The sequence below is a fragment of the Podarcis erhardii genome, assembly GCF_964252035.2.
Source record: "Podarcis erhardii genome assembly, chromosome: 6".
In the NCBI taxonomy this organism is placed as follows: domain Eukaryota; kingdom Metazoa; phylum Chordata; class Lepidosauria; order Squamata; family Lacertidae; genus Podarcis; species Podarcis erhardii.
Genome location: NC_138510.1, coordinates 16,357,929 through 16,371,298, shown reverse-complemented (window position 1 = coordinate 16,371,298; position 13,370 = coordinate 16,357,929). Strand labels below are relative to the sequence as shown.

Here is a 13,370-nt window from a genome sequence, read left to right as displayed (position 1 = left end):
CACATCTATCACACATTGACTGCTGCTGTATGTTGGCAGTCAAATGCTGATGGCTGCAAGTGAGATTTGAGGAAGTCTTGAGCCCTAGACCTGGACATGAGTGCTAATAGTGCCTGTATTCAGCAAAACGAGGAGCAAGGATCCTGGTTATGCTGTAAAGACCCACCTTGATGTCAAGGTGGGAGCTGGGAGCTGGTCAGCAATAACTCACATGTCAGTGAAGTGAACTCTTTATTCCAAGGAACAAAAGAGCTCAGGCTTAGTGAGCACAACAACTCTTCCCAGTAGGCTTTGCCACAAAATCTTCCTGCTCCCCAGGACTACGTTTCTCCACCCCTGACCTAGGATGCTAGGCTTGGGGGTGGAACTCAACAGCTAAAACAACAGTAATTCAACCAATTTTTCTTCATTTGAAAAGATGGAAATACTTACTTTCGTGATCAGCATTGCAGCATTGTTTATTTTTATTATGAGCACATTTTAAAACAACAGTTGCCCAGTCAGTGGAATCAGCTTGCACTGAAGTGATCTGTGTGATCAGGGATAGGATGACGGGGACAAGCCATGCATCCAATCTATGCATTAATCAACTGTGCTATGAATGCAGTCAGAAAAATGGTATTCAGTAGAGGGCCACTGAGGATGCTCCTCACCTGGGGCACTCTTTGGTCCAGGGCCAGCACTGAGGGCACCTGTACACGTGGATACTGTTTTCTCTAGTTCAGGATACCTGAGGTCAGTAGAAAGCACTGCTCTGATATCCACATACAATAAGGGCAAAGTGATAGATTTCTATAATTTATACCAAAGGTGGCCCATAAAGGGCTACAGTAGAACATCGCTGTTCTTCTGTGTCTGAAAAAAACTCTGTCAAGCTGATGCCTTCTGGATGTTTTTGGACTACAGCTCCAGAACATCTGAAGGGCAGCACATTGGAAAAAGTGGCAAATCACATATAGTCCATGGTCTTTCACAAAGTTAGGAAGTTCTTGGCTTACATTCAGAGACTGGTTCAGGCCTGATAACAAATCAACTGTCCTGTTTTCCTTAATTTACCCCTAGCTGGAGGAACTATTGTGGATCCCGTATGGGCCTTCCTGGCAGCAGTTGTTTTTCAGCACAGGGTCTGTAAGGTCATTAAGAAAGTTACATTCAAGCAGAAATTCGTTGATGTACAAATGACTAAAACAATAACCCCACAAATAATCTGATTTCTGCTGACACCCTCAAGGCAACACTGTTCAGTTTTGCCGAATCAGTGACTCATGGTATAATCTCGGCTGAGACTCTTCTGAAATCACTGATAAAAGTTGAAATCCAGGCAAAAAGCTCTTCTGAGTCTCGATCTTCTGCTTCCCCAAATTTCATCTGCAAGATAATAACAATAATAATGACTAGCTGTTTAATGTTATTCACATATGAGCCATGTAAAGATTATTGTGGATTGAAAAGATCAGGCAAGAGTGACGAGCTGAAATATAGCCTGCTTCGGCTATGTGAGTGTAGGATTTGTCACAATGAAGGCCCAGGAAGCAAAATGGCACTTAAACTGTGTTGGAAGGTTCTGTTACAAAAAGCCAAACCCAAATGGTTTACAAGCAGAATTTATTGCTGGAAGCATCTTGCATACAAATGGTATAAGGATGGCAACTGATGGCAGGAAGGTCAAGATAAGCAGATCCACCACATTGCAGAAATGCTATTCCATCCTCTATGTTCTCTCCTGCATTTCCCACATGTATCTTAAAGTAAGAATCAGGCCTCTTTATGATCAAAATATACAGGGCCCAACACACTTAAACAAGGGCAATTGCCTCTTCCTTTTTTAAGATGTCATGTATTGATTCCTTATTGATATGCATGCCACACCAATCTCCAAGCAAGTGTGAGATTACAGGGGTCCCAGGCGCTCACCCAGGGCTTGTGTTTCCTTTTGGAAATGAGGCACAGTGGTGACTGTGGTGTCTATATGATATATGGTTTATTTACACATATATACAACCTGAGCCTATGCGGTGAAATTTTCCATAGCAGAACAGTTAGGGCCAGAGGCACCAGCTTGTGAGGATGATTGTGGGAGGAGTGTGCATGATGTCACGAAGTTTTGCATGTGAGCATCACACCTCCTTCCCAAGCTGGGCAGGACCTTCTGAGGCTTTGGGAACAAGGTGCCAGGGAAACATTTAGGGGACTGGCCTAGTCCTCCTGGTTCACTGACCGCACACCATTGTATAGGTCATTTTGGTGATTGTTTCACAATGATAGAACTCCCTTCTCCTGAGAGGCACCCTAATTTGAGCCCTGGCATCATTTGAAAGAATACTAGATTTTAAAAATTATTTCCACCACTATTTGGGATTAAATACAGTAATGGGTAGTTAGTTTATTTCACTTGCACAACAAAAATTAAAAGCAAGGATTTACTCTTGAATTACACCTGCAGTATATAATCTTTGAGAAATTCTAAATCACATCAAATTCCTTTTCAATTATTATTCCAGTAATTCAGAAAGAGGATACTATTATTGAATATATAAGCACACCTGTATCCTCAGTGCATTCCCTAATTAAAATCAGGATAGTTAACTTGTCAACTTCATCTGTTTCCCACAGTTTGTTCAGCCAATCCACTGCCCTAAGTGAGAAAATCACATTAACATTTTTAAGCTATTTGGATAAAGAACAATTTGGCCAGAGTTAACAAGTTAGCCATTAAATCCACACTTGGAATTTGCCCAGTTCTTGGATGCAGCATAAGGAAAAGCTATCTCTGTCTGTTGTTGGTTACATCTACAACATTCTGTATGTCTTAACCTGCAATTTCTGCCCCAAGCATTTAGGATAAGAAAAGGGAGGTGGAAATAAATATTGCCATCTTTTTCCTGGTGGAGGCTCTGTGCTTTTCACAATTGCATTATATGGGTGGGATGATGAGGATTCAGGTACAGCTCTTAGGGGTCCAGAACTGCCTTTCTCAACCTACTGCCCTCCAGATGTTTTGAACTACAATTCCCATATCCTCCAGTTGGCATTACCATCCAAACCAGCTGAAGGGTGTCCAGAGTTTATCTCAAGAGAAATGGTAGAACTTATGGGCAGCTCAAAGGAGGACAACAAATATTTATTCATTTAGCCAATGTATATGCCATTTGTTCAAAGGATTTTCCCCCCCTAAAAATGGTGACCACTAAAAGAAGTTACATAAAACAATACATAATTCCAAACATCCAAACTGTTCAATACAGTCAAATAAGTACTAATGCAAAAGATGGTGAGGGACCTGGAGTCCAATCACTATAAGGAAAGGTTGGATATATTTTGTCTGGAGAAAAAATGGTGGAGAGGCATTGCAAAAGCATTTTTCAGATATACGGGCTGTTGTGGCATGCCCATGTTAGAATCAGAGAAACTGGAAGTCAGGGTGGAAGGATCTGTTACTTTTGGGTCTCCCAGTTTCTTATTTTTCTGATCTTAAATATAGTTCTCCACATTCTGCAGCCATAAAAAATAAGCCTCATGAAAATCCATCAGTGTTTTAGTGCAAATTTCACCTAATAAACACATCTTTATATGAAGTTTTCACTAATGTACACATTTTTTCCAAACAATTTGCCCTAATATAATGTATTTCTTTGTTATGCTCTCACCAATATATTTATTAATTGTATTTATATATACCATTGCCCTTAATATATGCATTTTTAAAAACATTTCTTGGTGAACTGCATAGCAAAATTCAGATGAGTGCAAATTTTGAAAGGTAGCTATGTTTCAGTTGACATATATTTTGGGGGGAAAGTGAGAATTTAATAGATTCTGCTTCAGATGAAATCAAATTTCTCCTTCATACCGAGTTGGAACCTCACTACTGAACCCTCATCAAATAACCATACAGCATTGCTTAAAAAGCAAACTCACACTATGGAATTTGTTCCTTTGCTGTTTAAGCGAAGTTGCATTATGGCCCATCATCAATTGCACAGAATGGTTTCAGCAAAGTCTCCTTATCCTTTGTTCTGATGGTCAATTGATTATTCATTTGCTCTGTTTCTCTTTATTTTGGCGTATCAATAAAACGCATAATCTGACAACAGACTCTTACAGGGACCCAAAGCAAAGAGTCACAAATCATTCCAAATCTAATTCACTCACCAATCAACTAAACTTCCTCTATCAGTGACTAATCAATAGCTCTCACAATGAGCTCCTAATTGCACCTCTGGGGTGATGGAAGCCCACGAAAGGCTTGCCAATAATTAAGCAGTAGTGAAGAAAAGATACTATTTCTACAGCTAACGACCAAACATCTAGAAGGTGTTGATCTCCAGCAGAGTAAATTGAAGGCAATCCTACGCGAATCAGATGTTAATCCCATCATATTGCCTTATGATGAAGCACGCACACATACCCCAAAATTGGGGAGTAACAAGCGCAGCAACCAATAGATTTATCTACACTGTTGATAATGCAGTTGCTACCAATAGCTGTGGGATACTCTTAGGAGTATTAGTTACAGATAGGTAGCCGTGTTGGTCTGCCATAGTCAAAACAAAACAAATTCCTTCCAGTAGCACCTTAAAGACCAACTAAGTCAGTTCTTATAGCTTGGACTCTGTTCTGAAACCATATGCCATCAGTGCTCCCAGCTATGTACGTGACACCACAGATTTTCTGAGGAAAATACAATCTTTAAATAATCTTCCCAACAATACTATACTAGCTACTATGGATGTGGAATCTCTGTATACCAACATCCCACACAACGATGGTTTACAAGCTATAAGGAACACCATTTCAGATAAAACCACAGCGGACCTTGCCACCAAACTCTGCCAATTTGTCCTTACCCACAACAACTTCAAATTCGGTGATGACCTGTTCCTTCAGATCAGCGGCACAGCAATGGGCACCCGCATGGCCCCACAGTATGCCAACATCTTCATGGCAGATTTAGAACAACATTTCCTAAACTCCTACCCACTCAAACCTCTCTTGTACCTGCGATACATTGACGATATTTTTATCATCTGGACACATGGTCAACAGACCCTGAACACCTTCCACCAGAAATTCAATGATTTTCACCCCACAATCAACCTAACAATGAATCAATCTATGCAAGAAATACATTTTTTGGACACTACTATAAAAATACAGGATGGGCACATAGACACCACCTTATACCGTAAACCAACTGACCGACAAACATATCTACATGCCTCTAGCTACCATCCCAAACATACCAAACAGTCCATTGTATATAGCCAGGCACTACGTTACAGCCGCATCTGTTCCAATTCTACAGACAGAGACTCTCACCTAAGAGATCTACAGCAAACCTTTTTAGAACTAAAATACCCAACAGATGAAGTTAGACAACAGATCAACAGAGCCAGACTGATACCCAGAGAGAACTTGCTACAAGACAGACCCAAAAAAGAAAATAACAGAACACCTCTAGTCATCACATACAGCTCCCAAGTTAAAACAGTACAACGCATCATCAGAGATCTACAACCTCTCCTGGACAATGACAGTTCTCTTTCTCAAGCTCTGGGAGGAAGACCTTTCATTGCCTACAGACAGCCACCCAGTCTTAAACAACTCCTAACCCACAATAATACTACAACCAGACCTAACACGGACACTGGCACCAGAGCCTGCAATAAACCCAGATGCCAACTTTGCTGCCACATACACCCGGACAACACCATTACTGGCCCCAACAACATCACACATACCATCTCGGGACTATTTAATTGCTCATCGTCTAACATTGTGTATGCCATAAAATGCCAACAGTGTCCTTCAGCTCTCTATATTGGACAAACAGGCCAGACCTTACGCCAAAGAATGAACGGACATAAATCGGACATCAGGAATCACAAGACAGAGAAACCAGTAGGAGAACACTTCAATCTCCCAGGACATTCTATACAAGATCTCAAAGTAGCTGTTTTACTACAAAGGAATTTCAGAAATAGACTGGAAAGAGAAGCTGCTGAATTACAACTTATCACCAAACTTAAAACCATGGAGAAACCTGGTCTGAACAAAGACCTTGGATTCTTATCTCATTATACATGACAAAGCCATTTTTCACCTTTTCACCCCTTGCTTTTTCCTGTAAGACCTATTGCAGTCGTTAAGAGTCGTCAACAGGCTCATCACAGCTATCTGCCAATCACCCATTCCCACCACCCTTCTGAGTAATACCCCTCCCCACCTTCTCACTATATAGAAGGGTCTGGAAACTTCTGTTTCAGTGTATCTGAAGAAGTGTGCATGCACACGAAAGCTCATACCAAGAACTGACTTAGTTGGTCTTTAAGGTGCTACTGGAAGGAATTTGTTTTGTTTTGTCTTAGGAGTATTGACAGGCTTGGGAACGCTGTTTGCTATAGATGTTCAGTGGAAAGAGTAGCACATCCAACCAAAGCATGTGCTTGCTTGGCTGCTTGTTTTATAAACAGTCCCTTATGAGCATCCTATCAATAATAATTAATAATTTTATTATTTATGCCCTGCCCATCTGGTTGTGTTTCCACAGCCACTCAGAACAAAATGTTCAAATCCAAGTAGCAAAACAAACCCCCAAAAAATCTGAGCATTAAAAAATTGAAGGGAGGCGGAGAAAAATTGTGCAAGACAATTTAGACAAACCCCATCCAGCTTTTGTTTAGAATGCTAGTTGCTTAAAATGTGATTTATTTATTTTGTAAAAAAGTAGTCATTAGTCACCAAAATGACCACCAGGTAATTCTGTTCTGGGAAGGCTGTTCCATAGCCAGAAGAGTACCAACCTCAAAGACTGTAACATAGTAGTCTGTAGTTGCACAGTTTAATTCAAAAGCTATAGTAATGAATCATAGAATCATAGAGTTGGAAGAGACCACAAGGGCCATCGAGTCCAACCCCCTGCCAAGCAGGAAACACCATCAGAGCACTCCTGACATATGGTTGTCAAGCCTCTGCTTAAAGACCTCCAAAGAAGGAGACTCCACCACACTCCTTGGCAGCAAATTCCACTGTCGAACAGCTCTTACTGTCAGGAACTTCTTCCTAATGTTTAGGTGGAATCTTCTTTCTTGTAGTTTGGAGCCATTGCTCTGTGTCCGCTTCTCTGGAGCAGCAGAAAACAACCTTTCTCCCTCCTCTATGTGACATCCTTTTATATATTTGAACATGGCTATCATATCACCCCTTAACCTCCTCTTCTCCAGGCTAAACATGCCCAGCTCCCTTAGCTGTTCCTCATAAGGCATCGTTTCCAGGCCTTTGACCATTTTGGATGCCCTCCTCTGGACACGTTCCAGTTTGTCAGTGTCCTTCTTGAACTGTGGTGCCCAGAACTGGACACAGTACTCCAGGTGAGGTCTGACCAGAGCAGAATACAGTGGCACTATTACTTCCCTTGATCTAGATGCTATACTCCTATTGATGCAGCCCAGAATTGCATTGGCTTTTTTAGCTGCCGCGTCACACTGTTGGCTCATGTCAAGTTTGTGGTCAACCAAGACTCCTAGATCCTTTTCACATGTACTGCTCTCAAGCCAGGTGTCACCCATCTTGTATTTGTGCCTCTCATTTTTTTTGGCCAAGTGCAATACTTTACATTTCTCCCTGTTAAAATTCATCTTGTTTGTTTTGGCCCAGTTCTCTAATCTGTCAAGGTCGTTTTGAAGTGTGATCCTGTCCTCTGGGGTGTTAGCCACCCCTCCCAGTTTGGTGTCATCTGCAAATTTGATCAGGATGCCCTTGAGTCCATCATCCAAGTCGTTGATAAAGACGTTGAATAAGACCGGGCCCAAGACAGAACCCTGTGGCACCCCACTAGTCACTCTTCTCCAGGATGAAGAGGACCCATTGATGAGCACCCTTTGGGTTCGGTCAGTCAGCCAGTTACAAATCCACTGAATGGTAGCATAGTCAAGACCGCATTTTACCAGCTTCTTTACAAGAATATCATGGGGCACCTTGTCAAATGCCTTCCTGAAATCAAGGTAGGCTACATCCACTGCGTTCCCTTCATCTACCAGGGTTGTAATTCTGTCAAAAAACGAGATCAGGTTAGTCTGACATGACTTATTTTTCAGAAATCCATGCTGACTATTGGTGATCACAGTATTCCTTTCTAGGTGCTCACAGACTGTTTGCTTAATGATCTGCTCCAGAATCTTCCCTGGTATTGATGTCAGATTGGGTGGTAATTATTTGGGTCCTCTCTTTTCCCCTTTTTGAAAATAGGGACAACATTTGCCCTCCTCCAGTCTGCCGGGACTTTGCCTGTTCTCCAGGAATTCTCAAAGATGACTGCCAGTGGTTCTGAGATCACATCTGCCAGTTCTTTTAATACTCTTGGATGCAGTTCATCTGGCCCTGGAGACTTGAATACATCTAAACTAGCCAAGTATTCTTGTACTATCTCCTTAGTTATTCTGGGCTGTGTTTCCTCTGCTGAATCATTTGCTCCAAATTCTTCAGGTCGGGCATTTTTTTCTTTATCAGAGAAGACTGAGGCAAAGAAGGCATTGAGGAGTTCAGCCCTTTCTGTGTCCCCTGTTTGCATTTCACCAGCTTCTCCTCTGAGTGACCCCACTGTTTCTTTGTCCTTCCTTTTGCTACGAACATACCCATAAAAGCCTTTTTTGTTGCTTTTAACCTCTCTAGCAAGCCTGAGTTCATTCTGTGCTTTAGCTTTTCTGACTTTGTGTCTACACGTGCTGGCTATTTGTTTGAATTCCTCTTTGGTGGTTTCCCCCCTTTTCCATTTTTTGTACACATCCTTTTTTAATCTTAACTCAGTTAAAAGTTCTTTAGATAGCCACCCTGGCTTCTTTAGGCACCTTCCATGTTTCCGTCTCATTGGTATTGCCTGAAGTTGTGCTTTTACTATCTCCCTCTTAACAAACTCCCAGCCATCATGAACTCCCTTTCCTTTTAATATTACTGTCCATGGGATCTCACCCAGCACTTCCCTAAGTTTTATGAAGTCGGCTTTCTTAAAGTCAAGAAATTGAGTCCTAGTATGCTTGGCTGCTCCTTTCCGCTGTATAGTAAACTTCAGAAGAGCATGATCACTCGCGCCTAATGATCCTTCCACTTCTACCCCACTAACCAGGTCATCCACATTGGTTAGGACCAGATCTAAAATGGCTGTTCCTCTTGTTGCTTCTCCATCTTCCTGGACAATGAAGTTGTCTGCAAGGCCAGTGAGGAATCTGTTTGACCTTATGCTCTTGGCTGAGTTTGACATCCAACAAATATCCGGGTAATTGAAGTCCCCCATTACTACTATCTCCCTTCCTTTTGCATGCTTGGCCATCTGTTCCAGGAAGGCATCATCTATGTCCTCCGTTTGGCTTGGGGATCTATAGTAAACTCCCACAATGAGATCACTGTTATTCTTCTCTCCCTTAATTTTGACCCAAATGCTCTCACTTTGGCTTTGAGGTTCTAAATCTTGGATCTCTTCACAGGTATACACATCCCTGACATATAACACCACTCCTCCTCCTTTCTTGTCTGGTCTGTTTCTCTGAAATAGATTGTATCCCTCCATTATTACATTCCAATCATGGGACTTATCCCACCAGGTTTCAGTGATGCCTATTATGTCATATTTAGTTTGCTGTACCAAGAGCTCAAGCTCATCTTGTTTATTTCCCATGCTTTGCGCATTAGTGTACAGACATTGAAGTCCATTAATCATTCCCCCGTGTCTCTTATTTCAGGATTTTTTCCTCCCACCACTAGGTCTGCGTGCTGTTTGCTCCAATTGGTCTATGACATTTGGATGATCATCTTCATCAATCGATAGACTCCTACCTTCAGGAGCACTGTCTCCCTCCCCCACATTAGTCAGTTTAAAGCCCTCCTGATGAGGTTTCTGAGATTTTTGGCAAAAACATTCCTCCCAACCGTTGTGAGGTGCAGCCCATCGCTTGCCAGAAGTCCATCTTCAAGAAACTGCAGTCCGTGATCTAAGAATCCAAACCGTTCCTGTTTATACCATTTGCGAAGCCAGCTGTTCACTTCCACTATTTTTCCCTCTCTCCCTGGGCCACGTCGTTCAACTGGGAGGACAGATGAGATGACAATTTGTGCATTTAATTGCTTCAATTTCCTGCCCAGAGCCTCATAGTCTCTTTTGATCTTCTGGAGGCTATTGCTTGCAGTGTCATTGGTTCCCACATGAACCAAGAGGAAGGGGTATTTGTCAGTGGGTTTTATGATTCCTTGCAGTCGTTCAGTTACATCTTGGATCTTAGCCCCGGGGAGACAGCACACTTCCCGAGACATCTTGTCAGGCCCACAGATCACTGCTTCTGTTTCCCTCAGTAGGGAATCCCCCATCGCCACTACACGCCTCCTCTTAGGTCTGGTCGGGCTTCTTCCGTGAGCTGTCCGTTCCAAGGTCGCCTGCACATTCCCTGAGGACTGACTTTGCTGCTCGTCTTCATATACCTGATCAACTGTAATGAGGGAGAGATCCTCAAATGGAGTCTGCTCTTCGTCTTCCATGCTAGGGGAGAGGACCTCAAAGCGATTGTGTATTTCTAAACAATCAGAGTGAACCCTGGGCCTCCTACTTCTTTGAGTCACCTTTCTCCATATATCTGGCTCCTGTGTTGGTGAACTAGCCTCCTTCTCAGGGGAGTCCCCTGTCTCCTCCTTGGTGGAGACGGTGTGCTCTGTTGCTTCCAAGAAGAGCTCCAGCTCTCTAATTCTTTGGAGCGTAGCTACACATTCCTCCAGTTGCTGGACTTTGTCTTCTAAGAGGGCAACCAACATGCAATTGCTGCAGGTAAAGCTGCCTGCAACCTTTGGCAAGATGGCAAACATTGCGCAGGAACCGCAGGCGACTGCAGCTGTTCCCTCACCCTCCATCTTGAGAACATGTCGTTGGGGGTGGCTACAGCGGTCCTCCATCATAAAAAGCGTGAAGACAGGACAAATAACTCCCCCCCCAAAAAAACCTAGGTCTCCCCCAACAAACGTTTGAGACTAGCTCCCCTAAATCTAAAAGATGGATCAAACACACACACAAGAAAACCCTTTTTGCTCCTTCTTCAGCTGCTGCCCTGCAAGCCATGATATGGCTTGAAGCTTCTGAACAGCTGCTGTGTCAGTGTTCTGCAACAGATTTTTAAGCACCCATTTGAAATGGGTGGAAAATCACAGCCTCCAGGTACAATCCAACAAAGATTAGTCATAACTCATACTGCAGACTTAGGCACACCTACTCAGAAGTAAACCTCAGTGAGACTCAATGGAAATACAATCCACTAGTGATGTGAAGGGGTTGGATCAGCCTGACTGATACTTCCTGAACCAATAAACAAACTGAAACACATCTACCATTTGAAATTCACAGTTCTCTGAATTTTGTGAAGAAGGTCTCCATTATTTGAGTGAAAACAATGTGATAATTCAGGAATGTTGCTTGCAAATGTGTGCATAAAATGCACTTAAAAAGCAAATAATTTGTGTGAGAGAGAGAATTTTTTAAATAAACTGATGCAGAAATGAGGGGGAAATGAAACAGAGAGAAACTGAAATCAACAGATCCATCCAACTTTGCATTCTGTTGACTTTCATAGCATTGGCTTCCTATCAAGCATGCGCAGGATTGCAACCTTAAGGTATGGTTACCAGATTTTTTTCAATGAATCCGGGGACCCTTTTTTTTGTTTTTTTGTTTTTTGAAGCTGAGTAGCAACAGGGAGTCAGTAGTGGGGATGGTGTGGCAAAAGACCCTGGGCCCAAGCATACATGCATATTGTATAAAGGTGCAAAGCCCTTCTTTCGCACCCTGTGAAGCATAAATGCAGAGAGTTTTTAAAAAACTGGGCAACAGCATGCCACCCACCCGTGACTCCTGAGCCTGCCCCCTTTGTTTTGACGGATTGGGGGAGGCTTGGGAGTCATGGGCGGGCAGCCATTGCCCAGGAGGGGTGCAAGGCACACGGTTTCTCTGCCAGGCAAGGTGCAATGCCCTTCTTTTGCACCCTGTGAAACATAAATGTGCAGAGTTTTAAAAAACTGGACAACAGCCGCCCACCTGTGACTCCCAAGCCTCGCCTGATCTGTCCAAACAAAGGAGGAAGGGGGCAGGAGATCAGGGGAGGCTTGGGAGTCGCAGGTGGGCAGCACGCCGTAGCCTAGTTTTTAAAAACCTGCACATTTATGTTTCACAGGGTGTGAAAGAACTGCTTTGCACCTTGCCCAGTAGAAAAACTGCACACAAGACACATCATATGGGGACTTCCAGAGAGGAAAAATGGCGGGTGCCACAGCAGCAAGCAGCTCCTGAAGCCAGCCAGAACCAACTGCGCTACCAGGCTGGCTCCGGGCTACTGAGGCTGCCGCTGCCACATTTCCCGGGGACAGATTTGCAAATCTGGGGACATTCTGTTTTTTTAAAAAAATAAATTTTTATTAACTGGCCAATCAAATCAAATTAAATCACATCACATAAATTCCGAATTACAAAGCCAAATTTTAAATTTTTGTTGGGTGGACCCATATTTCAAGATCCGAAGGGGGATTCTGATCATCTTCTTGCTACTGCGTTAATGTCCAAATCAGTCCAAACAGGGTTCATAATTCTACCCAGTCTTATATTGCTGTTTCCACATCACATCTTGTTCATATATTTTCTCTTTTTTCTTTATGATCTCTTCTGATAGTCTCTTTAAGCCGATAAACACCAATAATAATCCTGTGTGAATTTTTCCGTTCTTCCAATCCTCAAATCGAGATGGTCTCCATATATCATCGCCTTCATAGATAACAGCGCTCTTTCCATCATTAATTACAGAACTGTCATTCTTAAGTCCCACTGAGGAGTTTCACCCACAATATAAAAACAGCTCTATTTCTCTATTTCTCCTCTCAGACTTATGTCCTCCAACAGAACTTCCCAATATGGCGACAGCATTTTTAACTGCATCATTCCAAAGCTCTTATACATTCCACGCTCTTCTTAAAACATGCTTTGGTTCGAAAGTTTATCTTCACACAGCCTTAAATCCACAGCTTAAGTCCTTAAAACGACATTTCTGACTCGTGAGGGGAGGGGATTCTTGTTTAATCACATAAGGAAAGAAAGGAAAGTTTTTTTCCCCCTCCCCCATCAGTCATTTGCCATACCGTGTCTTGGCGTATCTTCTCATGATTTAATCTTGTCTTGTTTTATCAGAGATCTCTTCTGTTAGCAGTCTTTTACTCCCCCTCCTTCCTTGAAATATGTGCATTCCTTCATCCAAATTGTTTCTTTTGAAGTTCTTGCAGCTAGTGGCGTGGATCAGGGACGGCGTCCAGGAGCACCGGAATCCCACAGGAGGGCTTTGTGCCTAGTGCCCCCA

General features: G+C 42.7%; 1 protein-coding gene across 3 annotated transcripts in view; it reads right to left on the bottom strand.

Moving 5' to 3' along the window:
• Nucleotides 1–428: 428 nt before the first annotated feature.
• LOC309344847 overlaps nt 429–13,370 on the bottom strand; it is a 92,172-nt gene continuing 79,230 nt past the window's right edge. For 2 of the 3 annotated variants that reach the window (XM_081867674.1, XM_081867676.1), the window contains one exon: nt 429–1,368. In XM_081867674.1, coding sequence (XP_081723800.1) covers nt 1,264–1,368 — 105 coding nt within the window. In that variant the 3' untranslated portion in view covers nt 429–1,263. Of the gene's footprint in view, nt 1,369–1,437; nt 2,636–13,370 lie in introns of those variants that run through there. The other variant, XM_081867675.1, reaches the window with a different exon arrangement.